This window comes from Vidua macroura, chromosome 4 (genome assembly GCF_024509145.1).
Source record: "Vidua macroura isolate BioBank_ID:100142 chromosome 4, ASM2450914v1, whole genome shotgun sequence".
Classification (NCBI taxonomy): domain Eukaryota; kingdom Metazoa; phylum Chordata; class Aves; order Passeriformes; family Viduidae; genus Vidua; species Vidua macroura.
The window spans coordinates 23,783,020-23,808,696 of record NC_071574.1 but is presented as its reverse complement, the minus strand read 5'-3'; the positions used below and the strand labels follow the sequence as shown (position 1 = coordinate 23,808,696).

The following is a 25,677-nucleotide window of genomic DNA, read 5'->3' as shown; positions in this document are numbered from 1 at the left end:
CTTAAACTAGGGAAAGTATTATAAACTGTCACCTTCATTAACTTTACCTTTCTGTCTACTGGGAGTGGGCCAAGCATTCTGAAGTTTTTGGTGAAAATGACATCTTGTTCCATTCTGATGTTATTTTTGTTACATACTACATATCAAATTTGGACTGTGTTTGCATATCCAACCTAGTTCTGCTAATTGAAAGTCCTAGAATTAAGAAATCTGTGATCAGAAGTGTGAGGAGAAATACATTACAAATGGAAAACTATGCTCTTTCAACCAGAATTTCAACCAGCAGCTCCCTTATGAGGAGCTTTTCTCCATGTTATGAGGCTTATTTCTCCATCTCTGTTCCTTTGTTTCTTGAATGATCAATTTAAAAAGTAAGTGTTCTATTTCATTGTGGAGAAAGGAATGGACTACAGCTGTTCCAAATATTCAGGTACTTACCTGTCACTGTCTTTGTTGCTACTGGAATGTTACAGACACATGGGTTAAAAACCCCCAAAACTCAATAGAGCCAATCTAGGCAGCCGACTGCTTGAGTCAGTCTTTCTGCCACATTTTAATTCACTGATCTCAAATGATTTAAAATGTGAAAGGTCCATATAACTTACTGTTTTGTGCCAGAGCTTGAAGCAGACAGTCCAAGCATCCCTCCAAGCTATCTGCTGTGCTGTCAGTGGATGTTATCTTCAGCTTTTTCAGGGCTTCACTTAAATTATCTGCTTGATAAACACAAAGGAAAAAGAAATCAGTGTCCTCATCAATTTGGAAACAGCACTATAGTCTTGAATGTAAATAGTTAGTATAAACAGTTCCTGTATCAATGAAGAAGAAGACACGCATGGTGTGTGTTCTGAGGATACAAAAACCCAGGAGTCAAAAGTTATAAATGAAATGAAACTTTTCAAATTCATATATATGTTTATCATTTTGCATCTGAAAAGAGGATGTCACAGCAGGTGCTTTATGAAATGCCACTGAGCAGCAATTTATCTATCAGTATTTTGTCAGCCTCGCCATTATAGAAAACCAGCAGCCGTTTCTTTGCTTCTCCCCATGTGTGTGGGAATAAAATAGAATAGAAATAAGCATAGCTTGATCTTCTTCATCAAAAGAGGTGAAGTAATTGAAAATGCCAATTTCTGCATGCTGTGTAGGCTTCCATCTTGACTGTTCACAGATGCCTAGTGCTAAGCTTAGAGTCTTTTAAGAATTATGCCACTTTCCACCACAATGTTACAAGCATCATTGTTTATGGGAATTGTGTTAACTCTTTAAATTAAACTGATCCATAAAAACAGATGGCATCTTCTTGAAATAAGAAAGTTCTGTTGTGGATTTCAGATAATTAACTCTTCCCTCTTTAAAAAACCCACCACCACCCAAGTGCAAATGAGATTTCATCATTCTCAAAAGACACCTATTTGCCCAGTAAAGGTTGGGGTAGTATGATTGTTACCATTTTGAGGGTTCTTTTGATGAGCAAGGTTTAAGGCTGCAGCTGCAGCCTGAACCTCTGGTAAGCCCACTGATGACTAACCTCATTCTGAATGGGCTATTCTTTTCAAAAGGAGTGCTGATTCAGTTTCCATGCCAACTCTGACAGCAAGCAGAAAGTGTTACTCAAAACAAATAATATTAAATAGTGTCTCACTGTCTCTTGTTCCCAGTGGCTGATCAAGAGCCTTGACCCAAGCCCGACACAGCCATAGGTGCAGTTTCTTTTCAGTGCATCACTGGTATCTTCTGAGCCTGATTAGCAGCCAGTGCTGCTTAGAGCTTCCCACCAGCGTAGGAAGCCTCCTTGGCAGGTGAGTTGACACCTGCTGTGCTTTGCCTCCTCTTCACTTGCCTATGTATGGGATGGTGCAAAGGAAAAGAGTGAAGACTAAGCAGGCATCCCATGAAAAGGGTGGAATCTCACTCCTTGAGTGCTTTGCTTCTCAGCCAAAGCTGTGGCTTTTGTTCCACCTCCAATTTTTATTAGCATATGCTTTTGTAGTTCAATATTCCATACAGATAAAGGTGAGATACTTAACTTTCTAAAGTGCTCAGTATTTATATATGAAATTGCTTATATGTTTCTACGATCAGGCAGTTATTTTGTCTATTTTGTAATGAACACGTTCTTAGCAACACTATAGTGAGGAATGTCAGTACTCCTTAATGCAACCACACTTGGTTGTGGCTTCTCAAGATCTTAAAAACCTCCCTCCCTACCACCTCCTCACTATGCTGAACTGCCACCTTCTGGAACAAGCTAACTGGGAAAAAAACCCTAAATTTGATTTCCCCTCATACTCACATTACTCTCTAGCAGGCTTACCACAGCACTTTTCTTGAATCACCTTTAGCCAACAGTAAAGTTGAACATGCACTGCAAAGTCTCATTGCTTAAATACATTATTCAGGATGTACCACTAGAATTTGTCAAAAGACACAACTTGTCAATGACCACCCCCAGTACTACAATTTTACATTGTGCACTCCACCTCCTCTCATACCTTCTTCACCTGCCTCCTTCTCATATTCTTCTCTTCAGTTTTCTGCTAACATAGCACTAATTCTCTTCCTTCCTTACAGGCGTCTCATCTCCTTGTATATTCACACACTTAACTTTGAAGCTATAGCAACATTTACAGTAAGAAGACTCAATCTACTATATATATGAAAAGCAAGGGTTCCTATAATCTGGGGAAGAAGAAAATGCAAAGGTAAGAAATTCACTGTCATGCTAGATTTCGCAAACTATTGTCAGAGAGCACACTCAGATTTTATTTCTCTTTTACAGCCTCTCCTATTTCACTTGTGCTCAATAAATCACAAGATACCACTTATTATTTCATTTTTCTGTGTAGAGATGAGTGCTTTATATAAAATACTTGTTATTTCTTTCACTCCATTCCATATCAGAACCTGCAATAGAGTTAGAAGTCTCCCCAGTCTATTTTCTTACCACTCCTTTCTGCTCAGTGCCATGTAAAGTTTTTCTGGGAAAAGTCCACTATTTTAATAATAGAGAATTACAGATTATATGCAAAATTTTGCATTTTGGGCAAAATTGTTCAAATGTGACTATCCAAATATTTCATTCCCTAGGACAAAGAACTCAATTTTTCATGGTACCAAGCATGTGCACATCCTGCTAACATACATGGACATTTAACTGCAACTTTAGACAAACTTCAAGAATCAATGGGCACTTGTGAAAATGGTATTTTTGACCATACTGCTTTTAAAATATCTTATGAAATAATGTTGGACTGTGTGCCAAATTGCCCTTCCACTAGGTATACTTGGATGCTGTATTTTTAAAATAACGTAACATAATAGGAGAGATAAATTTAGAAACCATATGCATAAAGTGTGCTTCGAAAATAAATTACAATAATCCTTGATTTTCTAATAAGCCTACAACTCTAAACTTCTTGCAACTTGACACTTAACCACTCTGTATAAAGAAGAAAATATAACAGGAATACTGTAGAGACAACAGATCTCTTGACACAATGCCAGAAGGCCAAGAGCCCAGAGGGAAGAAACCATCCTTCAAGAAAGAACTCATTTGTTTACCTTGGTTCTTTCTGTCCTAGTCCATCTCCTTTCAAAACTGAGTTGATACCTTGAAAGAGACAGTTACTTTTGAAACCCAAGAATCTTGGACATGTGGAAACAGATCTTCAACAGATTCAGATGTTTTTTTATCTTTTAATTTTTTTTTCTTTTGTTGTCCTGAAAAGAACAAACCCCTATAGTCTGAGATGACACTGACAGGGGTATTCAGAGAGAAGTGCTGTAATGTTCCAGAGGGCTCTCTGGAGCCATATAATCACACAAGGCTTCCCAACTCCTGCTGTTTCACCATTGCCCTAAACCCCTTGTTTAGGGAAGAAGCTGCAAATGCTTCTTTTCCAAGTACAAAACCCCTGTTGTTTTCTTGTGATCATCTCCTGCTTACTTTTGTGTCTCCTCCTCTCCTTCTGTAGAAGCTGTTTCCGATAAGACTTGTTGCTGCACAGGCTGATCAGATTGTCAGCAATAAAATCCCATCAAATAAAAGCAATATAAGGAATCTTTTTGGCTTAGTATCAGAGAAACATGAGTCGATGCATTGTGTCAATATGCAAGTCGTGTGAGGCTCACATTAGGAAGATCTAAGGGCGCAAGATTAGGATGGCTAAGGTAAAAATTGGCTAGTAATGTTCCCGTGGTACAGTTGGTCAACAATGTGGTATCATGTTGTGAATATGTGTGGCATGAAGTTTGAAATTTAATACAAGTATCGACTATTTTGTTGATGACCTTAAGCACAGGAAGTCTCTCATATCTGGCTTACTGTATTGCTTTCAGAAAGATTAGTTATCTTATCTGGACAAGAAGCTCTGAATTCCACACACCTTAATCCTACATATCCTAATGTTACAAACTGGTAAATTAGCAAGTGGAGTCTGCCAAGAACTGTCAGACCTGTCTGGCCCATTCCACCTACGGTTACATTTTGTTTTCCCCAATAACTACTCCTGCACAAACACTCATAAAAAATGAGGCTGTTTAAATTTTTTCATTGCCCACATTGCTTTTTGGTAGCACAGTATTACTACTATCTCTTGCAACCTTTTGCTATCTCTTGTGCAGGCATTTTTACGGAGAAAATTAGTCAAAAACTAACATCAGTGAATGTTTTAATATTCCATTTCACTTGACTGTACGCTTTTTCCTAAGAGCTTTTCTGTGACTCATTCCTATTTGCGGTCACTGACTTGTTTTATATAAAATAACTGTTCTTTCATCTAGTAAAATTTTGGTAGTTCATCAACTTTGTTTAGGGTCAGGGCCACAGTAGTGCTGGTTAGACTGTAAAAAGTTTGAAAAGGTACTCAATACTCTTTTATTAATGCAGCTTCTGAGGGTAACTTGCCAATTTTGCTCTGAGTCCACAGCATCTTCACCCAAATCACAGGAAAAACCCTGTTCCAAGACTGATATTAATAAAGTATGTAGAATGTCTTAGCTGAGTACTTAGATGGTCAGCTTTTGTCTGGACTATTTTTCATATATCTTATAACATTTTATCCAGTATAGATATTTTTTCTACAAAATAAGGATTTTGACATATCATTAATATTGACTGTATCTTTTGACTGACACTTCTTAGATGTAGACATGTTGTTATTAAACAGATTACTGCATTATACATGCAAGTTAACAGATAAGGAATTCAAAATTAATAGATATTGAAATGGGACACACTGAAACACGCTGATCAGATAAAAAAAGAAGTTCCAGCAGTTCTGCTATTATAGGGATGGTGGCTGTATTAACATCAGAGTCTTTTGAGTCTGTTCCACTGCCTCTCAGGAAACAATGAGACATCAAAGTAGAGCAGAAGGAATGGTGCCATTTTATGGGTCTCCTTGTGTTATACCAGCATAAATCTCTTAAAAATATAAGTACATACATGCACATGGGCTAGACTGCAGAACTGACTTCGTTTTCTTGTACAGACTTGAACTTACTAGACTTTCAGACCAAACTAACCCATATGAGAAATCCAACCCAGGCTCACCACAGTTTTTGATGCATAGTGTATTCTGATGTGATATTATCTGAGAACTTGACACAAAGATCAGATATGTAATCCATTTGGGTGAGATTTATATATTTGGCCTGAATGACTTCTTGCAGCAGAAATCCCAGCAGCTGGTGAGATCTGTAGCACAACTTTGGTCTTTAATGAACCCAGATGCCACTTCCCCAAAGAATACGGAAGACTGTTGCAAAATCCTGAGAACCTTTTAGCTCCCAGGACATTGAATAAGTTTGCAGAAATGTACAGCAAGGGTCCTTTTTGAACCTATATAAACTGAGACACATCCTTGTGGTAATTTTTCAGAAGATACCTAGTTCCATACAGATGTTCACATTGACATGCAAAATTCTTCAAATACAGAGTTTACTGAGGACAGAAGAATCTTTTTCTCACATTCCATTGCCAAAAAATACTCTATCCCTTTTTTCTTTATAGCAGCTGCCCTCAAGCACTCCCAAGTGTACAATATTTTCTGCCAAACCACTCAAACCCATCATTAGAGACAACTCTGCTTCTAGCCCATCCACAAAATTTTTAAACCTGGCATCTAATCACGAGGTACCAATATGCTGTCAGAGGGCAGCAGTGGAGAATTGTTTTTTTATTAGTAATGCCAGAAGACCTGTATAGACATACAAGACCAACATCTTAATTAGGAAATACCTTTTTTTTTTCAATAGAAGCCCTGTTTGTTTCTGTCCTACCATGTTCATTGAGGTGGGTTAATGCTTTTTTCCCAACAAATTTTCTAGTTCCAGGGATATAATGATGGATCATTAACTGCAGGGCTTCTTCTGCAAGCTGTTTTTTACTTAGGTACATTTGCTCTACTTTTCTAGCATAGTAACTAATTTTAATGAGAGTGTCTATTTTTTACAGCAGTTCAGCTGCTTCATTCTTAAACACTTTCTGAATCTTAGATATATGCCATCTGGTCTTAGAGACTTGCTACTCTTTCATTTATCCTCTTGCTTCTGCATCTGTTCCTCTGACATGGGGCTTCATTTTTATTACCTGAAAATACTGACATGCCACGACTCACTGCCACCTGAGTACTAAGCTACCTAATTAGTTTTTGTAATTATCAGGTCAGCTTATACACGCTAACAGCTACTTAGTCAATCTGTATTCAAAATTAGGATAAAAACCTACAACAAGTGGCATCAAGCAGCAGTCAGTACATTTGGAATCTCTTGCCAATGCATATTTTCTGTTTGCTTCCCCCCTCACCCCTCGGAGGACACTTGATATCTTTGAAAATAATTTCATGTATTATTTTTACTGTAGCCACAGATAAACAATAGATTCTTATATAAAAACATTTACACTATGCCAAGGTATATGGATCGATAGCTGCTGTAATAGGTTTCTGCAGATTAATGATCCTCTATTACTTAAATCATGACTTCCAAAGGCTATAAGAATAACATTTCAGAAGATTTTGCAGAACCTTGGAAAATTCTTTTTCTCTTTCCTAGGAAAACATAGTACAGATTTAGGTATCTTTATATCTCATAATTAAACACTGCAGATCTGGAATTATTTCAAGGTCTAAAGAAATCGATCAAAATTCAGTGAAATCAACATAACTCTACTGCTTTACAAAAAGCCTTAAAAGATTTTGCTTAAAACCAGTTCTAGAAGAAGAATGAAATAGATTTTTTTCATTTAATAGAAAGCTGCTGGATAAAGGGAGTCTGTAGTGGATAAATTTTATTTAAAAATCAGCTAATGATAGAAAAAGTAATTGTTCAAAATAATTTCGTTCTCAGTTTATGGAAAGAGCCTTTCTGGTACTCTATTACTAGCAGTAGTTGAAAAAACTATCAAGATGGCTTCCAATTTGTAAAGAATTACAATTTAATTGACAAGACTGCATTTGTATTTCCGTATTTTCTTTTCATATAGCTTTTTTTCTCCATGTGCCTGATCTTCACTGAGTCATATTATCAAAATGGTTTTAAACACACAAAGTTCCAAAATTATATCAACCCACATATATTTCATCATGTAAAATATTTACCATACAATACAGTGCATGCCAAGATGTACACATGAAGAATATTGTTTTATACAAGGGACACCTCTCTCTTTCAGGAGAAATGTTCTGTCTAAGAACAGCTGAATGTCTTTCCATACCCTCCTTCTTGGCAAGTGGTTCTCCTTTTATTTACCAGGTATTACTAAAAGATGAAGGATCATTTCCTTTCTCACTGGCCATTATAAAGTTACTATCATTACATTATGTTATCATGATTCAAAGATATGAACGTGCTAGCTTTCAGAAGGTATTTATAAAGTAACGAGGGAAGCAATGCACTGTGTAAGTGAATGGGAGAACTAGAAATTTAGGGTTAAAAGTATCTGTGTGGGAAATGGGGTTTTCAACATGAGATTTTCAGGTTCCAGAATTCCTGCACACTCTAGATGCTGCAGGAGTCTTCAGATGCCGATCCAGATTACACCCAGCACAGACCACAACAATAAAGCAGACCACAACACATTATGGGCAGGTATGAAGAGAGCGTCAGGTCATGGGGCAGAAGGGGCTCCCGCTCTTTGTGGGAACATTCATCTGTAAATGTTTCTCTATACATGCCACCCCTCCTTAGTTTATGACATGGCTTCAAAGTACTGCAACATAAAAGGCAAGAGAAGGTCTCCTCCACCAGATTATTCCAGATTACTGCCCACCCTATACAGAATGAAAAAAAAATAGTGGGGGAAAAACAACAGGACCAAAATAGTACCTTAAATGACTACTGTTACTTCAGAGAGTAGTCCAAACCTGTTTCTTGCTCATGCAAGAACTCATCAAGCAAATTAAAATGGACAGCCTCAAGTAGACAGTTGGAAAAGAATATAGCTCTTCCTGAAGAATCAGTAAATGACTGAAACAGGATCTTGGAAAAAAAAGGAGTAACCTTAATGCTAATCAAATCTATCATTCCCTACAATGCTGTACTACATATAATCATATGGAGCAGTGTAGAAGAGACAAGCTGCATGTCTGCATGTGTCTATGCACAGGCACACACACAAGCAGCTATCAGGGCTTGCATCTCTCTACTGGCTCTTTTCAAATTTATTTTAGGTGGTTTATTATGTTCTGTTGTCTTCTTTCTTTTTCTTTTCTGCTCCTCCAGATGATTTCTGCCTGAAGCACTTTTAATCTAGCAAGCAAGAGTCACTTTGTCAAGTCACGACAGCAAGAACAGAGAACAGGTGCTAGAAAACAAACAGAAGGAAATTAAACTACTGAAACAGTGCAGTCTAGAAACAGCATATTTAAAACTAAATGTATCAAGCTTTTTCAGCTTTATCTTTTCTTTGAGATGATCTTTGCCTACACTACTATGTCCAACTTTTTCTGACTGTACCTGCTCTAAAAGTCTTGATCCTAATATGACTCAAGTTAGCAGACTACAAATGCCAGCCTAGACATTACTGAAACAAGTAAGAGGAAAACACTTTCCTAAAGAGCTTTTAATTTTTTGTTAAATTATTTCCCCTACTATATTAGAACACTGATTTCTTTTGTGGCATAATTTAACGAGGCTGCCAATCCTCTGTACTTTTTCCAAGTTCTATACAAAATATGGCTTATTAATCAACAAAATAACACATATGGAATGCTACAAGTTAGTCTGAGTGAACTTCTGTAGGATGTTGTAACGTGGGACAACAATTTAGACTTGAAGTATACATTACTAATCAATTTAACCAGCTTACTCTAGTGTTAGCTTTTTAGATAAACAAGTTAAAAAGACTTTTTCTTCTTACTGAGCCTAAAAACAAAACAAACAAACAGATAAATAAAAACCAGGTAATACAAAGTTCCAGAACTTTGTATTCCAGCTCATTGACTTCAATAAGCTCTGGTTCAGGTCTTTGGCCTACCCTCTGCAAATCCATATCCACTGTACAAGTACATGGTGCAGTATCTGTCAGAACTATACTTATACCTGCTTGAGTTACTGAACAAATACAGGATTTGATTCTGTATAAAGCCCTCAGGCACATCTTTCACCAGCAAGAGTGAGGATTGTGTCTGGGTAAGATACCTAGGTTCAAAATTGGTACTGCTAGCTCTAATTGTATGTCACATCAGTGTTCTTCTGTCAGATGTTATGAAATACTAATCTCTGACTAGACAGCTGTTTTCTAGCTATCATGAGTTCCCTGAAAACCTTAAATATGGAAAGGAAGCACCTGAAAGGAACAGGCTGAACCATGAGTCCACAGAGTGTTACAGATTTTGTTTTTGTTTCTTTTCTTTTAGGCTGTCTGGTTTGAAGGTCATAGAGTCATGGGCTCTTTAAGGCTAGAGAAAACCTCCAAGATCATTATCTAAGATAATGATAACCTCCAAGTTAATGATAAGATAATGATAAAACCTCCAAGATCATTTAACTAAACACCACCATGCCCACTAAAACATATTGAGAAGTGCTATATTCACCCATTTTTTGAACATTTCCAGGGACAGTGACTTTACCACTTCTCTGGGAAGCCTTTTCCTGCTTTCGGTGAAGAAATTTTTCTTAATATCCAACCTGAGCCTCCCCAGCACAACGTGACAACAACTTATTGTCCCTTGACTGGGACAACATTTCCACTTGTCCCAGTTATCTGGAGGAAGAGGCTGACACCCACCTTGCTACAACCTTCTTTCAGGGAGTTGTAGAGTGATATGATCACCTCTTACCATTCTTTTCTCCAGACCTCAGGTGCCTCAGCTGCTCCCTGGAGGGGTAATCATCATCCTGTCATTTACTGAAGACTATGGAGATTCTCAGTTTTCAGGTATTTCTTACTGACAATAAGTAAATCCATGATGATGCCAGAAAAAGAGGAGTCATATAAATTGTCACGGTCTTAATGTTTACCAGAATCCTTAAATGGAAATCTGACATCACTATTACCATTGCTTACTGATATCAGAAATCAAGTCTTTTTAATACTTAGGTATTTTTTATTCTTTTTTATAAAATACATTCTTTAAGTCTATTAATTAGAAAGTTCTGCTTTTAATATGACCACAAATTGTGCATATAGAAACACCTTTCTGAAATTCACTAAAAAGTAGTGATACCTAAATTACCATACATCTCATAACTCTCTTCTTATCTACCTTACAGAAATGACAACCTCTGAAGCAGTCTTCATCTTTGCATTAAGGGAAGGTATATGTGTAATTTTGCGTAGTATGAAAGTACATCAAGCTTTCTGACACATCCTCTACAAGTGTTTCAAAAATAGTAAGTTAAGAAACAAAATCTCAGCCCTTGTCCTGTTGGCTGTTAATAAAATTCCATCTGGTCACTTAGGAACTGTGCCAACATTACCACACAAAGAGCTTTTTAAGCTGTTTGAATGTTCAAGAGTCATTTGACAGCTTTTTTATTTACCTTTTTTTTTTGTCAAATATGCACCTAATACTATACAGATGGCTAGGTTCTAACAAGTTTACTTGTATGCAATCTTGAAACTAACCTTGAAAGTAAACTGCTGAGGTTTTGCTTTGGGGTGTTGCTTGGGTTATAAGTTTTTTTCTAACATTTAGGATTGTTCAGTCTACTGCTGCTCCAAGTTCCTTATTAGGCAAATAAAAAGTGAAAGTGAAAACTTGGTGCCTGGTTTTTCTAAAACTGCAAACATAGTAAGAATCTGCTCAACCTGCTCAGAGCCAACAGAATGGGAGCAGGAGAAAGGGAGCTGAAGTCTCGGTGGACAGCAAGTTAAAGAAATGTTCACTGACAAAAATCTTCAAAGGGAGAGAAATCCAAAGAACCACTCTGGGCAATGAGAAAAACTTCAGCAGCAGATGGAGACTATTCTCAGTGTATATTATCCTTATATCTTCTAGTGCCAAAATCAGTTCTAGATTTATTCTGTTGACGCTGTGATAAAAGATGTGTATTTAATACAGAAAAATAATTTTCACAGTGTAATTTATATTTAAATTTGTATCAGAAAAATCAAAATTGCTTTGCCAAAAAAAACCCCAGCCCCCATTAAAAAAAAAAAAAAAAAAAAAAATTCTGAGTGACCTGATCCAGCTTCAAAGTTACCCAGCTTGGCGCAGGAGGCTGTATTAGGTGATGCCATCGATGACTTCACTTTTTGTGTGAAGCTGTTAGTCCTTGTGATGAGGCTGTGTAAATCATTAACATATAACAGTGAATTTGCTTGGCCTGGTCTATTGCCTTCAACAATCATTAAAATATCAGAGTGGATTCAATATGTTACAAGTCTTGCAGAGGTAATGCTGGCCATCTACTTCTGCATGATACTGAGCCAAAAGGGACAGGTGAAACAACACTGAATGGTCCACCAGGCTCTCAGCTCGAGGATCAATTGTCTGGGATTCAAGAAATACAGTCAGACAAGAATGCTATTTCAGTTACTTGAAATGGTTTAGTAATGCTTTCTCCTCATTCATATCCCTCAACATCTTTTAACTGAATCAAGTATAAAATCTGTTAGTTAAGGGAATCAATTTGTATATTAAATTTCTGTAGGATAAGCACTCACTATACAGGTAAGGGTCTGATTCTGTCACTATTTATAGATGGGTAACTGAGTAGTCTTACACTTCTGCATACACTCTAAGGTCCTGACATACAATGAGATAATACAAGGGATAAATCTATAAAAACAGAGTATTTTTACTGTTGTTTTAATTAAATTGTGAGCATTGCAACCAAGTGAAGTTTTGGAAAGGATCTGAGTAGAAAGATCTTGGCTTTGATGTTCTCTTTCAATTCTTTAGTTTGGACTTAATTAAAACTAGCTACTCCAATCTTCAATGCTATAATATTTGATTAGAATCCAAAGAGCAATCTACTGCAGAAAATAAAATGGATCTCAGCAGTGGAAAATAGAGACTAATCTAGGAAAATCCATGAAGATTTAAGGAAAGACCAGTATAGATCCAATAACAGAACATAATGATGTTTCTACACATATTCTGTGTGTTATATTTGTGTTTTGTTTAGTGCTGTGTTTTAAAGGTATCTTGGCACCTTAAATGAAGACTTAATTGAAATAAATAATTTATGGAATCTGCCTTTGTACTCCTGGTCTGAGATCTTACATTTTTATAAATTAATAAATTGAATTTCCCAGTTCTTTTACAAACAAAGAAACTGTCTTGTTTGTTGGGTCTTCTAGCAGCTCATTTTAAATTCAAGGTTGATCAGAACACTCTAGCAACCCATTTTTTCCTGGTCCAGCTATCAACTTGAGTTTCTCTGTGGCAGCTGCTACCACAGTGTCTGGTGCTGAAAGAGTCCCCTTTGTATGTCCACTCTATGAGAAACATCTCTGACATCCGACACAGAACAGATACCAGATATTGAAAAGCCTGGGGGCTCACACAACACGGTTCAATGAAATGTCAGCAAGGAAAATAAGTATTTACCTTGATATAGGGGGTATATAAAGGGGGTGATATAAAGGTCATTTTATATTCTATTCTTTTACAGTTAACATAGAAATATAAATATGAAATAAAACAAAATTTAAAAGGTAGCAATTAAATTAGCTTAGCAGCTCCTAATTAAAAAGACATAAGGCATTCTGTTATGCAACACACTCATGCAAGTTCCATTTTCCTTCTTGACAAGATACATATCCTAAACCAGCTGATCTACTACACTCATCCCCGCAGCTATCTTTTTATGGAAACATACAGTTTTCCCCCAGTTCTCTATCCCAGCAGAAGGCTGAATTGCAGCCTCTGCATCTTGTCAGACTGGGGGACTTCACAATGATGTTCCAAAGGGTACATATTCCTTAGATACAAAGTCTTAATGGTGATCTATGGTGTACTCAGAGGACTTTAAAATTTGCATTTAATTTGGTTTAATTTATTTTTCCCCAAAATTACCCCAAAATTCCCTACTTTTAATTATGTGCTGCATGATAATTACAAACCATGCATGAAAGCTTTCAACTCTGAAAATACACTGTTTGAATTTGATGAGTGTGTACAAGTAAGTTCCTAATGGAAGTGACCTGCCATTTGTGTTATTGTTAGGTTTTCAGTGAAAGTTTCTTAGAAACGGATTAGTTACAAATCTAATAAGTGCCTCTAAACCCTTTTATTTACAAATGTCTGATAGTCAAACACTCTTATGGTTGTAAGTACTTGTTTGCCTGTATTATCCTACCTAATGTTACTTTCATCAAAGCGTTTTTGTCCCAAGGAGAAAATCTGAGAGGGAAAGATTAGCAAATAAAAATGCACTTTTCCACCTAAACACACAACTGTTAAGACCTGTAATTAAAAAATTCCCTTTGACCACAGAGGGGCCAAAAGATGTGTGACAGACTTCTCATGCCTTGGAGCAAAAGGCTTTTAGTATTCTCTAATGTCAGTGAAGGATACAGAGGAAATTAAGTCCGTTTTGGAAATCCCTGCTTCTTGGCTGGTGAAATGCCACTAATCTTCCAATTTAGCAGTTTAGTGAAAATTACTAAAATGGCCCAAAATCAACAATATGCACTTTGTAGGCAGATTGTGGTGCCCACATATCACAAATTGAAGGCTACGTTGTCAGCATCATTCGTCTATAAGCTTTTAGGGCCAAAATGTTCTCTAGAGTTCTTAGCTTGCTTTTATAGATATCATGTATGGCTTTAAACCTGGTATTATTAAGATTAGCAGACAACTGTGGTTAATCCATCTAGTGATAAATAGCTGCCTATTAATGCAGTTCTTTATTTTCACCTAGGAATTCATAGGATGTAGAGCATCAATAAAAACACTGCAGTGATGGGATCAGCTCAGATCCTCTCTAAAGGAAAAGGATTCAACTGAGTCTTCATGTAAGACTGACACAAAACTGCAGAATCAGATGGCAAAATTTAAATGGTGCACAAACTATTTAAATTTCAGTATTCAGTATTCAGTATAACCCTATTTAAAAAAAAAAATTGTCACAAAACCCACTAGTATTCTGCATGTCTGCTGTAGTTACAAGTGATCATTAACCTCTGGCCAGCCTTTAAGAGCTTTATTTAGTAAAATTCATAGAAGAGTGGCAATGCAGTAAACATGATACTGATGTTCTGATGCAGCACGTTACAGTACATGGGCACAGCTGGGTAAATCACAATCCAAATGTTACAGTCCTCAAGTATTGCTTCAAAAAACTGTGATGAGCATTTGAATGAGTGAGATGATGCAATAGGTATGCACTGAAAATATGGTTTTGGAGAGAGAAAATCTGACAGCACACATCAGGGGGGAAAATCTCCAAAAGAGAGGGCTACTTTCTGTCTTAAATCTCAGGACTCTTAATTAAACTATTAATCCCCTATTCAATCAACTGTGTTTGGGCAACATCCCAAAAACAAATGAAATGCTCCCAAGAGATACATATTTACAGGAAGCTCAATAAAAAAGGCAAGCAAGATTTCTTTTCTTTCCAAAAAGAAATGTACCTTTTAAAGACAAAAAATTTCTGCAAAATGCCACTCACTAGATTAAATTGCAAGTCATTTGCGTCCCCCACAAGCAGGATCTGACTGAGTGCAAAGTGGAGGAGTGCTTTGCTTTCTCTGCTTAATAACCATCTCTCAGAGTAGGTAAAGAGTCACATTGACAAAAACTGAAAGGGGTCAGGTTCTGCACACAATCTGCAGGTCTCAAGAATGAAGGGCAGATGGGAAGTACAAACATGTCCTTGGGATACATTTCACAAGGAATGCAAGGATCTGTGTCAACTCGATACAGTTGCACATGCTATGTCTCCAAATCAAGAATGCCCACTGTACTCTCAGAGACATTTATCCTTTTGATAACCATGAAGATCTTGACTGATCCTTAAATCACAGGGGAGGAAAAAAAAATCAAGTTTATATGCAGAGATGACTTTAGGAAGCCTACCTCCCATGGACTCTTTCATCAGGCACCAGATTCTGGAGAAATACTACCTTTTTTTCCTTTTAAGTTCCACATGCATATAGCTTAAGCCCAAATCCAGAACTCTCTTAGTTCTCTCAGGCAGCTTTTTAACTAAATACACATATTACTTTTATTGGTGTCTCTGAGGGTAAGGCTCTTCTAGGTCCTGCTTCCAATGTGTCCTTGTCAACACAGACAATAGAGGAATTCTTGGGAGAAATAATATCATGCACATGGCAACAATCTGAAAGTGCCTTTTGCACATTAGTGTGAACATGAAAAGAAACCAAATGCTATCCTCTACCTGAAAGGATTTAAAGCAAATTTCTCCAAAACATACTCAAATCAGATTTTTGTATTTTTCATGTGAGGACTGAAATACCTCTCACTTCTTCTGTTGAGACATATTTTATATTGGATGGGGCTTGAGCAACCTGTTCTAGTGAAAAGTGTCCCCTGCCCATGGCAGAGGGCTTGGGACTATATGACCTTTGATGTTCCTTCCAACCCAACCAATTCTATAATTCTATATTAAACAGTCATTGCATAAAACAAATGAGTAGTCACAGGGAAAAGTGCTGGAACTAAAACCCTTCACCTTTAAAAAATATGCCTTATCAAACACACTGTGAACACATATCATTATTATGTCTTATATCCTGATTGGTTTGAGGGTACAGCTTCAAATTTCAGGCAGAGGAAAAGCTTTGACTTTTGGAGCCCTTTCCTCCATAAAGATGTGCCTGTCCCAAGGAAGGCAAAGTTGGTAACCCACTTGTGCCTCTTCCTCCATTCACATTTGAAAAGAAGAAGGTTTCAAACTTCCTCAGAAAACATGCAGGCATCCAGCTCTAAGAAATATTTTCAAGCCCTGGGCATAAGGCAGAAATCATGCTGATCAGAAAATGGCATGCATATTAATTAAGGGTGATTTCCTGCTGAGCTTGGAAGTTCATCCTACTCTGGACTCTCCAAGCACTTTTTATTTACCAGAACTCTTGGCTCAGGTTTCTGAATGCCACATTGGAAATCAGCACCTAAAATTCACAGCATATGCAAAATGCAGTCTGCCCCTAACCAGGCATCTATAGAGAAACTACCACTGCAGTATTCCAGGATATTCATGGTATTTATTTTATACAGACTCTTAGGAGGACTGAGCTACTGATCAGCTGCCAGTCCTTTTGCCAATAAGAAGGAAAGAAGCAGTGATACTTCAGAAGGAAGACACAAACAACAGAAGTCAAAACCCAGCATGATTTTTGAGGCAATTCCTGACCAGCTTAACAAGGATGTAATAAGGATGTTGCAGCCTTTGGCATAACTGAGTGCCCTTATTTATGGACTGGTAAATAGTCAAGAGGCACTAAAAATCTTTGCAATGGTCTGTCAGAAGTCTGAAAAACTTTACCAATGTGCCCCAGGCCATCCTCCACTTGCATCTTGCACCAACATTAAGGAACAGCACAGTCCTTTCTATACCCTCTGTTTAGAGAGAAATTCCTCTCATTCAGCATATATAACTCCCACAGATGCCAGCCACAAAGGGACCACAGCTGAGAAAAGAATCTCTCTCCTAGTAAGTTTTGTGGTTGTTTCCTTTCTCCTGCATCTTTTTGTTCACTATTATAATTCCTCTGAAAGTGGAAGAAAGGGGAAGTAGAGAAAATAATAGTTCAGAAGTTGTCACACTTTATGGGGTAAAGCTTAGAGACATTTCATGGAGTAAATGTGTGGATTATGCACAAACCAAAAGCTGTTGTCAGTTTTAACTACTGTAGATATGCTGATATTTTAATGAAATTAATAAAAGAAAAGGATGTTTCTGTATCAGCAGGCACAGAGCAAAGTCGCTTTGTTGCTGGCCATATCCTATTCAGTCCCGGAAGCTGCATATAAGAATAAAAATTTAAAAGAACATTAGCAGGTGAAATATTCTTCCTCTTCATTTTATTAACACATAAAAACATCATACGGAATGTTATTGAATGTTATTAATTACTACAGTAAGCAATTGATCCTTAAAGCAGCATTTATCAGGAAAATTGATAATTCAGCTATAAGAACAAGATATAAAAAGTCTTTCTCCTTCCTCAAGTCCCTTTGAACCAAGCAGCTGGGCACAATGAATAGTAGCTTGGTTACTGCTGATAATTTCAAATCTGTTTTAAAGCCAGCACAAGGACACACTTATCTCCTTCTATTATTTTATCTAGGTATCAGACCTTCTCAGACTAAGTACTCCTCCACTCTGTGTCAGCACTGTCATATTTAACCAGAGCTAGACTCATCCACAGAAAAGGGTACAGGAAAGCCCAGAGAGAGGGAACTAAAAACTACTAGTGCTAAAAAATATAAAATATCCCAGGAAACACATCTGATCATCACTACCTTTTTAGACTGAAGTTTGTCTTCTGCAATGATCTCTTGCAAAACAGTCCAGTTACGTCCCACTAGAGAAGTATTAAATGCCTCTGTCTAAAGGAACTATCCTCTGATCTAGTTGAGCAGAACTTTCGATTGTTCTACAATCAACACCATAGGCACTCTAGAAGAATAAAAACTGGAAGATGCTACCAGGTAACTTTGCAAGGGTAGATTAATCTATTTTGGAAAAACTTCCTTTTCCTCCAGGTTGCCAAATTTTTTTTACCAAGCTAAAAATGTCAATTAGTGATATTACACAAGTAAAACCACAATGTGTTGGGATAAATTAACCTAATTTGTGTAGAAGCTTTTACCTCTCTAATTAACACAGATATGGCCCACAACAGACAGAGTGTAGATATGACTGAAGTGTGGGACTCAGGAGAGCTTGTAAGTACATGTTCTGGCTCATCGTATTTCACCTCAGAAAATGAAAGGCATGCGCTCTCCCCTGCTTAGCTGGAAAGGAACATGGTCATGTCATAGAATCATAGAAATAGCACTGAAAGCTGTACTAAAATCCAAAAAGATTACATCAATAGCATGTAGACGAGGCAGGAGCTCAGCAGGGCTTTCATGAGAATGACTGGGAGATCTGGTCCCACTGGTTTCCCATTAACTGCTGCTGCAAGTCAATCTGAATGCATTTCTCATCAGCTAAATAAGTAATGTAGAAAGAGCTGAAATCTGATTTAGGCTACACCTGATAATCCATCTTTCATCCCCAGTGTGATTTTGCAGAATAAAGTCTGTTGGGTGTGTACAGACAAAGATCTGCCATCCTCAATCCACTTGCATTAACTTGTGTTTACTTGTAACTCTGGTCAGTAGAAGGCACAGTTACTTTAGTAACCAACGAACACTCCTAGGCAATTTTTCAAGTATAGAGACTTTAACTATTCAAAATAAATAAATAGGTTTTGTAATTTATAGATAATAAATAAACTTTCGTTCTCCTGGAGTCACAGTTACGAAGGGTTCATCATTGCTTTACATACTATCAAGAAATCAAACATAAATCTGCCAGCCCTATTCAGACTGGCTGAACAGCAGGTTTTGAGTACACAGTTTTTGCTTGAAACCACTATAGCCTAAAGGCAGATACACATTTGTAATCTTTGCAAACAGCACTGAATTTGGAGAAACAACTGGCATGTCAAAGAGGAGTCCAGAGGCACTGTCCAGAAACCTGGGGACTGGATCAACAGAAGTCTCCTGAAGTTCAACAGGGGTAAGTGCCCAGTTCTGCACCAGGGCAGGCTGGGAACACACTGTTGTAAAGGGTTACAGGGGACGCCAAGTAAAACATGAGGCAGCAGCATGTTCCCAAAGTAAACAAAGCAAACCGTACATTGGTTACATCAGGAGCGTGACCAGCACATTGAGGCTCTGCTTGATGCCTGCAAGGATTTGTGTCTCCCACAGTTCTATGTCTGGGTCTCTATGTCCCAGATCAAGGACACTGCAAACTGGGCAGAACTATCAAAATGGTCATGTTCCCACAAGTCATGATGTGTAAGAGCTTGGGGGCCTCTGTAATCTGGCAAAGAGGAGGCTAAGGGGGAAGCCTGGAACTACCTGAAGGAATGTTACAGAACCTAGAGGTTTCAACCAGTAGCTGCACAGTCATAGTTCACCTGGTTCCACCGCTTCAAAATCCTTCCAAATTATGGTTCTGTATTTCTTCTATGATTCCATGAACCTGTTTCAAATTTCATCTCAAAACACTTTCACTGTTTCTACTGCAGTGTCTCCAAGTAGGACATGCAGGTATGCCTAAGTCTTGTTGTGTCACAAATATAACTGCTTGGTTCTTGCTAAAAATTAGCAGAGCATAGATGTGAAAATTCCTCATCTGACTATTCCTGCTATCTAACTTTCATTTAATAAATATTTTCCTTTTCTTTCCAAACAGGTTAAGTACTCTTTTGCTCTATAATACAGGTAGCAGTTTGAAGCTCATGAAGAAAAGGTCTCAAACACAAGTAAAAAGTACTCCTTTTACATCTAAAATAATTTCATTTCACTTGCTAACAATATGTTAATTTTTATTTTTATTATGAGATTTTTATTATGATTCATTTACTATGATATTTACTCAACAGTGTATGCAGTTTTGGTAATGCTTGAACTCCCATATATATGAAGATAGACTGTGATTGTGAAATACCATGCAAGCTAAGTCTTACTACTAGGAAAAAGCAACTTGGTGACTATGATGTAAAATTAGCTTGACTTGGTAAATCCTTCATATTATTCCAGAATGGTCTAAGCACAACTTTGAAAAACAAGGAAGATGGACTCTCTTTTACTGCAGTCTTCAGTTGTAAAGGCAAAACAAAAGGAGTTTGAATGAGGCTTGATTTCTGTTACAGTATTTCAATATTGAGGAAAGATTATTAATTATTTATATCTTTGAAGAGAAAAAGAATGCATTAAAAATGTGAATTCAGGTTTTAAAAAAATCCCACAGAATTTGTGAGATGACAGTTTACATGACACAAATGGAACATAATAACCATTTTTAACCATTTACTAGTTCTGCAGAACTGTTTACTAGAGCTGCAAAAGTATATTAACTCTCCACTTTCCTATTAAAGCAAGCAGTTAGGAACCTCACAGCGTATTAACTGTTAGGAGGTGATGCATATATAATGAAATAATACCTAGAAACTTTATATTTTGAAGTGAATAAGAAGTTTTGGTCTGAACATAACCCTTTGAAAATGCTGAGTTAACCTCCAGCTGTCATTGTGACACACGCTGTACCTTAAAATCTCTATTAATGATGCAATGCCACACTAGAAAACCACATTTTAGGAACAAATGTTTTCACAAGTATCAAACCAGTATTTCTTTTGCATGGCCTGCCTCTCATTTGTTATGCTGCTTGTTTGCTTTCACATTTCAGAGTTCAAGGTAAAAATCTAGTTTTCACTTAATTTCTATTTCCCCATCTGGGTCAAACACAACCTTTTGCAACATGTTAACTTTAAATCCTGCACGAGAATGGGAGGAGAAAGGAAGACAACTTTTTACAATCCACTGTCTTGGTCTTGTTTCCCCTTTTTTAAAGAAACAGATAGGAGTGGGATAAGTTTAAGCTTGGATTTATTTACCTGCTTCACTTTTTACACAATTAAACAATAACTTCACTCTTGCAATTAAAAGGTTATTTAGATGAATTAATGTTTATAGACACCTCTTCAGAGGACTTTTTTTTTTTAAGACAGAGCTGAGTTCTCTTTTCAGCAACTGTTTGTCACTCTTTACTGGCATGTCTACATTTTCTCTCTAACACATGAGAAGTCAAATTTTCTCATCTTTATCTGACAACATGATACACTGAACTGTCTTGTCATTTGAGAATACAACTAATTCCCCCGTGCCACAAATTCTCCAGGGTACTAAACATCTGCAACTTTTTCTGGCTTCCATAGATGTGAGTCACTGCAAAAAAAACCCAAAAAAACCCCCCAAAAAACCACAAACAAACAAACAAACAAAAAAAAAAACCCAAAAAAACAAACCTCTGCCTTTAGATCATAAAGCCATTAATTCTAGTAAACCATGATGAATATTTAAACATGAAACTTTGACAAGTCATCTCAAATATGAAGGTACTATGGGCATAGTTTTATTATGCATCACTTAATTACCCATTATCCTATGGTCATATATGTTCAGGCAGAATACACAGGCTACAATTTGGGCCCAAATACCATCTTAAGTGAAATCTGCAGCCTTTATGCATAATGCAGGGCAATGGGGAACTGAGGCTATAATCTGACTACACTGAAGTTTCAGCAGCAAAGCTGGTTTCAACAGATTACCTTTTCTAAATGCTCTGCAACCAGGTCATTTAAGGCATTGCAATACAGCATCCCTTAAGCCTACAACACACATGTAAACCTGTCATTTGATAGAGTTTTCTGTATTCAAGTTAAAGAAGTCGTGTCTCAGCACTGAATATAAGTTTTACTTTTATTAAATTAATGCCTCAATGCCTCTTGATAAGCTGTGTTGAGCATATAGACCTTTCATGTCAAAGCAAGGACACTTTTATTGTCTGATGGTTTTGCATTACCCTTAGATTACATTAGATGAAGCATCATTAGAAGAAACATCTAGAATGCATTACATTAGAAGAAACATCTAGAATTAAAAGATTCAGATGATATGCTGAATTCTGGGAACAAATTAGTTCCTCAGATACAAAGCAGAAGTGTATGCTCACCTAAACAAGCGGAACTGGGTTTCTAAACTTGAACAGAGCCTTGGAAAGTTAGAACTTATCCAAAGTCCAACACCAACACGTGCTACATGATCAAAGCCCGAGTGGTACAGAATCTCTTACAAAAACACAACACCACAGTGGACATCAAATCCCCACTCTGGTTGTTCTCTGAGATGCCGACAAGTGAGTGTTAAAACAAATATTGTTATAACATAAATATTTTCATTCCAAATTGTGACCCAGCTCAGAAGAGGCCTTTTAGTTATAAAGCTGCTTTTGCAATAAGTCAGAGAGCTAAAAGAAATTTAAAAATCAGGGGCTTGCAAGAATTTCTGAGTTTTCAATTTTGATATCTACTCCTTGATCTCAGATTTACATCTCCACCCAAAGACAGTGTAATCTTAATCTGGAAGCAGGCTCCTCAGCATATCTCAGATTGTAAAAAATAAACTTCTGGTGATGGGAAAAACCAATAGAATCATCTATATATTTTTTTAAAAATAAAAATGGTCAAGGAGAAGAGCCTTGTGTTTCAAAAAACCTGCCAAAACTAAGTAATTTTTAAAATGTGCCTATTGACCAGCTTTCAAAAATCCAGCAAGTCCTTTATATACAGCCAAAGACGCTGTTTTGTTGATAACAACTTCTGATTTTAGAAATAAAGTAGTTTAAGTAGTTGCTAGGTATGCTCACTTCCAAGAGATACCTCACTGTTGTGATCACTGAAGTACAGAAAACTGTTCATAAGTGGAAGAGCTAAAAGTAGGCTAAAAACAATCCAGTAGTCCACAGCTGTTGCTTTTTATCAGAAAGCCTATTTAGTATCAATTTAAAGAAAAAAAAGAAAACATAAAACAGGCCACTCCTTGCTTATTTGAAGTGCTGCATTATCTAGGGCATTTCTCTCTCCAGCCATCTGTTTTGAGCTGGGTGCCTGCACTGAACTCAAATTTTATGCTCACAAGAGAACTCTACCAGTTTCTTCCAGAGACTGCGTGAGAAGTCTCAAATTCTACCTTGTTCACAACAGCAGAAAAAAGAACTGTGATACCTTGTAAAGGGAGATGTTATGACCTCCATAAAGATAAGCAGACACTTCAGATCATGTCTGGGATGAAGCTGCATTCCAAAGAAATCTACTGAATTGCTTTTTGTTTGTTTCCACTGTTCTCGCCTTCAGATTAGTCCAGACTAATGTGTGTGTGATTAGAAGCATAACGTGTAAAAGTCTTGCAAAGAAAAATTCCTAACATTTTCTGACAATATCAGAAAACATCAAAAGCAATCACCTAATAGCTACAAAGTGAATTTCATTCTGAAAGCACAGTATTTTCTCCATGCTGCTACAAGATAGAACAAAGGTCACTGTATGTAAATTAATAGCTTATGGCACTGTGCTTACTGTTCCTTTTACAGGAGGATGTTCTAACATTATGATCTCCAGTTAAATTGGTTTCTTATTTGATATAACAAATTATATAAACTACATAATTCCATAAATTTGAAACAAAAAATCAAGTTTACCAAATAGTTTTCTCTATCATAAAATATAGCTCTTTCTTCATTTAGCAAGTTCCTTCAGAGGCTATGTATTAGTATAGCACCATTTCTAGGAACAGAAAAGTTCCTAGAAAAAAGTGCTTCTGATGATCAAAATCAGTCCAATGTCTGCATTCCTCCCCCAACTGCATCAACTGGGGAGCCAGTATTACTATGCCATGAAAGGGTGGAGTGACCCATGCCATTTTACATACTTTCACCAAAACAGGACAGTTGAAGCTGTAGCACAGCCAAGTGAATAAAGCAGGAACCCAATGACTTCAGTGGTGCTCAGTGTGGGCTTTGTGGGGGTACAAGAATGCTGTATAAATATCATTTACACAAATAGGGCTCAATTTTGTACAATTTCTTTCCTACAAGATGCATTCTTTTATATAATGTACCTATTGTACATTAGGCAGAACTGAAGCATGATTTTAAGCTGGTTGTAAATAACTTGATATTTAACCAAAGAAAAGAAGTTAAAAAAAAAAAACAACACAAAACACTTCAAAACTCTTGAAATTACAAAGCTGAGCATCAGTTTTTCAATTCTTTCCCTAACCATGATGGTGTAAAGGGTATATGGTAAAAGAAGCTGTCATGTCTTCAACTAATAAAGAAAGAACCTGATGAGGAGAGAATGTGAGATGGAAGGGAAGATGGAAAAGAATAGGTAACTGGAAGTAGATGATATAGAAAACTAGGCGATAAAATAAAGAAGTCTGAAGGAATAAGAAAGCTGTGAAAAGATAATACAAAGAGGAAAAAAGAGTATTAGGCAAACTAGAAAATAATTGAATAAATACATTGTAACATCAGATAGAGATACGCGGGTTTTGCCTGGAAAGTGTACACTGTATTTTGGGTACTACTGCACATAAATTGATTACTATCTTTGATTCAACTGAGGTACTATCTTGCTGTAAATGGGTGATGGGATTTTCACTGCAAAAGCTTAAAAAAAAGCCAACCCTCCTGCCCCCCCAAACCTGCTTAATTCCTGACAGCATCTCCTTACATACACATTCCTCCTATTTCTCTCAATCACCAGTGCTTCCCTGCTTTTCCTGTAATTCCATATGGCAGGAGCCAGCATGTCTATATGTTCTCCCCGAGCTTTGCAGAGAAATGGGTAAGAAAGGCTGACAAGCTTTGTAGGATGACAGCAAATTTGTATTTGTATAAAGTGTATTAGTGGATTTCTAAATTAATTTGATTGTACCAGACATTTTTACAACAAATGTGTTCACAGACTGGTTTTCTGTTCTGGTTGTCCTTTTTTTCCTCCCACAGAACACCACCCTGATCCTAAAATCATTCAACAGAAGTAAGGAAGATGAAGTAGGAAAAATTGTGGTTCCCAGTTACAAGAGGTAGAAGGGAAAAAAGAGGAAACAGTAAGTACAAAAGTGCCTCATAATTTTACACTGCTGCTGCTACTCCTCTTGAGGGTCACATTCACACACTGCATTGCCTCCTAACTTGCTCAGGCAGGTCAGGCAGGATGTCTCAGTTGTTTAAACAACAGAGTTCTACCATGACCAGTGATCCAGTGGTGCCCGAAGTGCACATGAAGGACTGCTGAAGGAAGTGGTCAGATACAGAAGATGCTATCATCAATAGAGCAGACCCAGAAGACTGACTTCAGTCAGTTCCTCCAAAGGCCCAGGAGGGGTAAGTTAAACATTCTGTGGACAGGGAAGATTTAGATAAGAAAGATGTGTACAATCTTGCTTTGGTTTTAAAACCCTTTTCTCTTCCCATGCTTTGTTCCTGCTGTCAAGATAAAACAGCATTTTGATTTAAGGAATCATTCCAAAGCCTTCATGTAACAAAAGCAGCTATTTGGCAGTACTGAACTCAAGCTTTGCCTGCAGGGTACTGGGTGCTATTGACAGTGAACATGATGCAATTTCTCCACAGGAAAGGGATATGGGAATGAACTCAGCAAGGAGAGGTAAGCTACTGGTC

General features: G+C 37.1%; 1 protein-coding gene across 5 annotated transcripts in view; it reads right to left on the bottom strand.

Annotated features, from left to right (window-relative positions):
• Positions 1-25,677, bottom strand: part of RAP1GDS1 (Rap1 GTPase-GDP dissociation stimulator 1) — a 91,045-nt gene that overhangs the window by 58,218 nt on the left and 7,150 nt on the right. For 4 of the 5 annotated variants that reach the window (XM_053976434.1, XM_053976430.1, XM_053976433.1 and 1 more), the window contains exon 2: positions 606-716. In XM_053976434.1, the coding sequence (XP_053832409.1) occupies positions 606-716 (111 nt within the window). The remainder of the gene's footprint in view (positions 1-605; positions 717-25,677) is intronic. The other variant, XM_053976432.1, reaches the window with a different exon arrangement.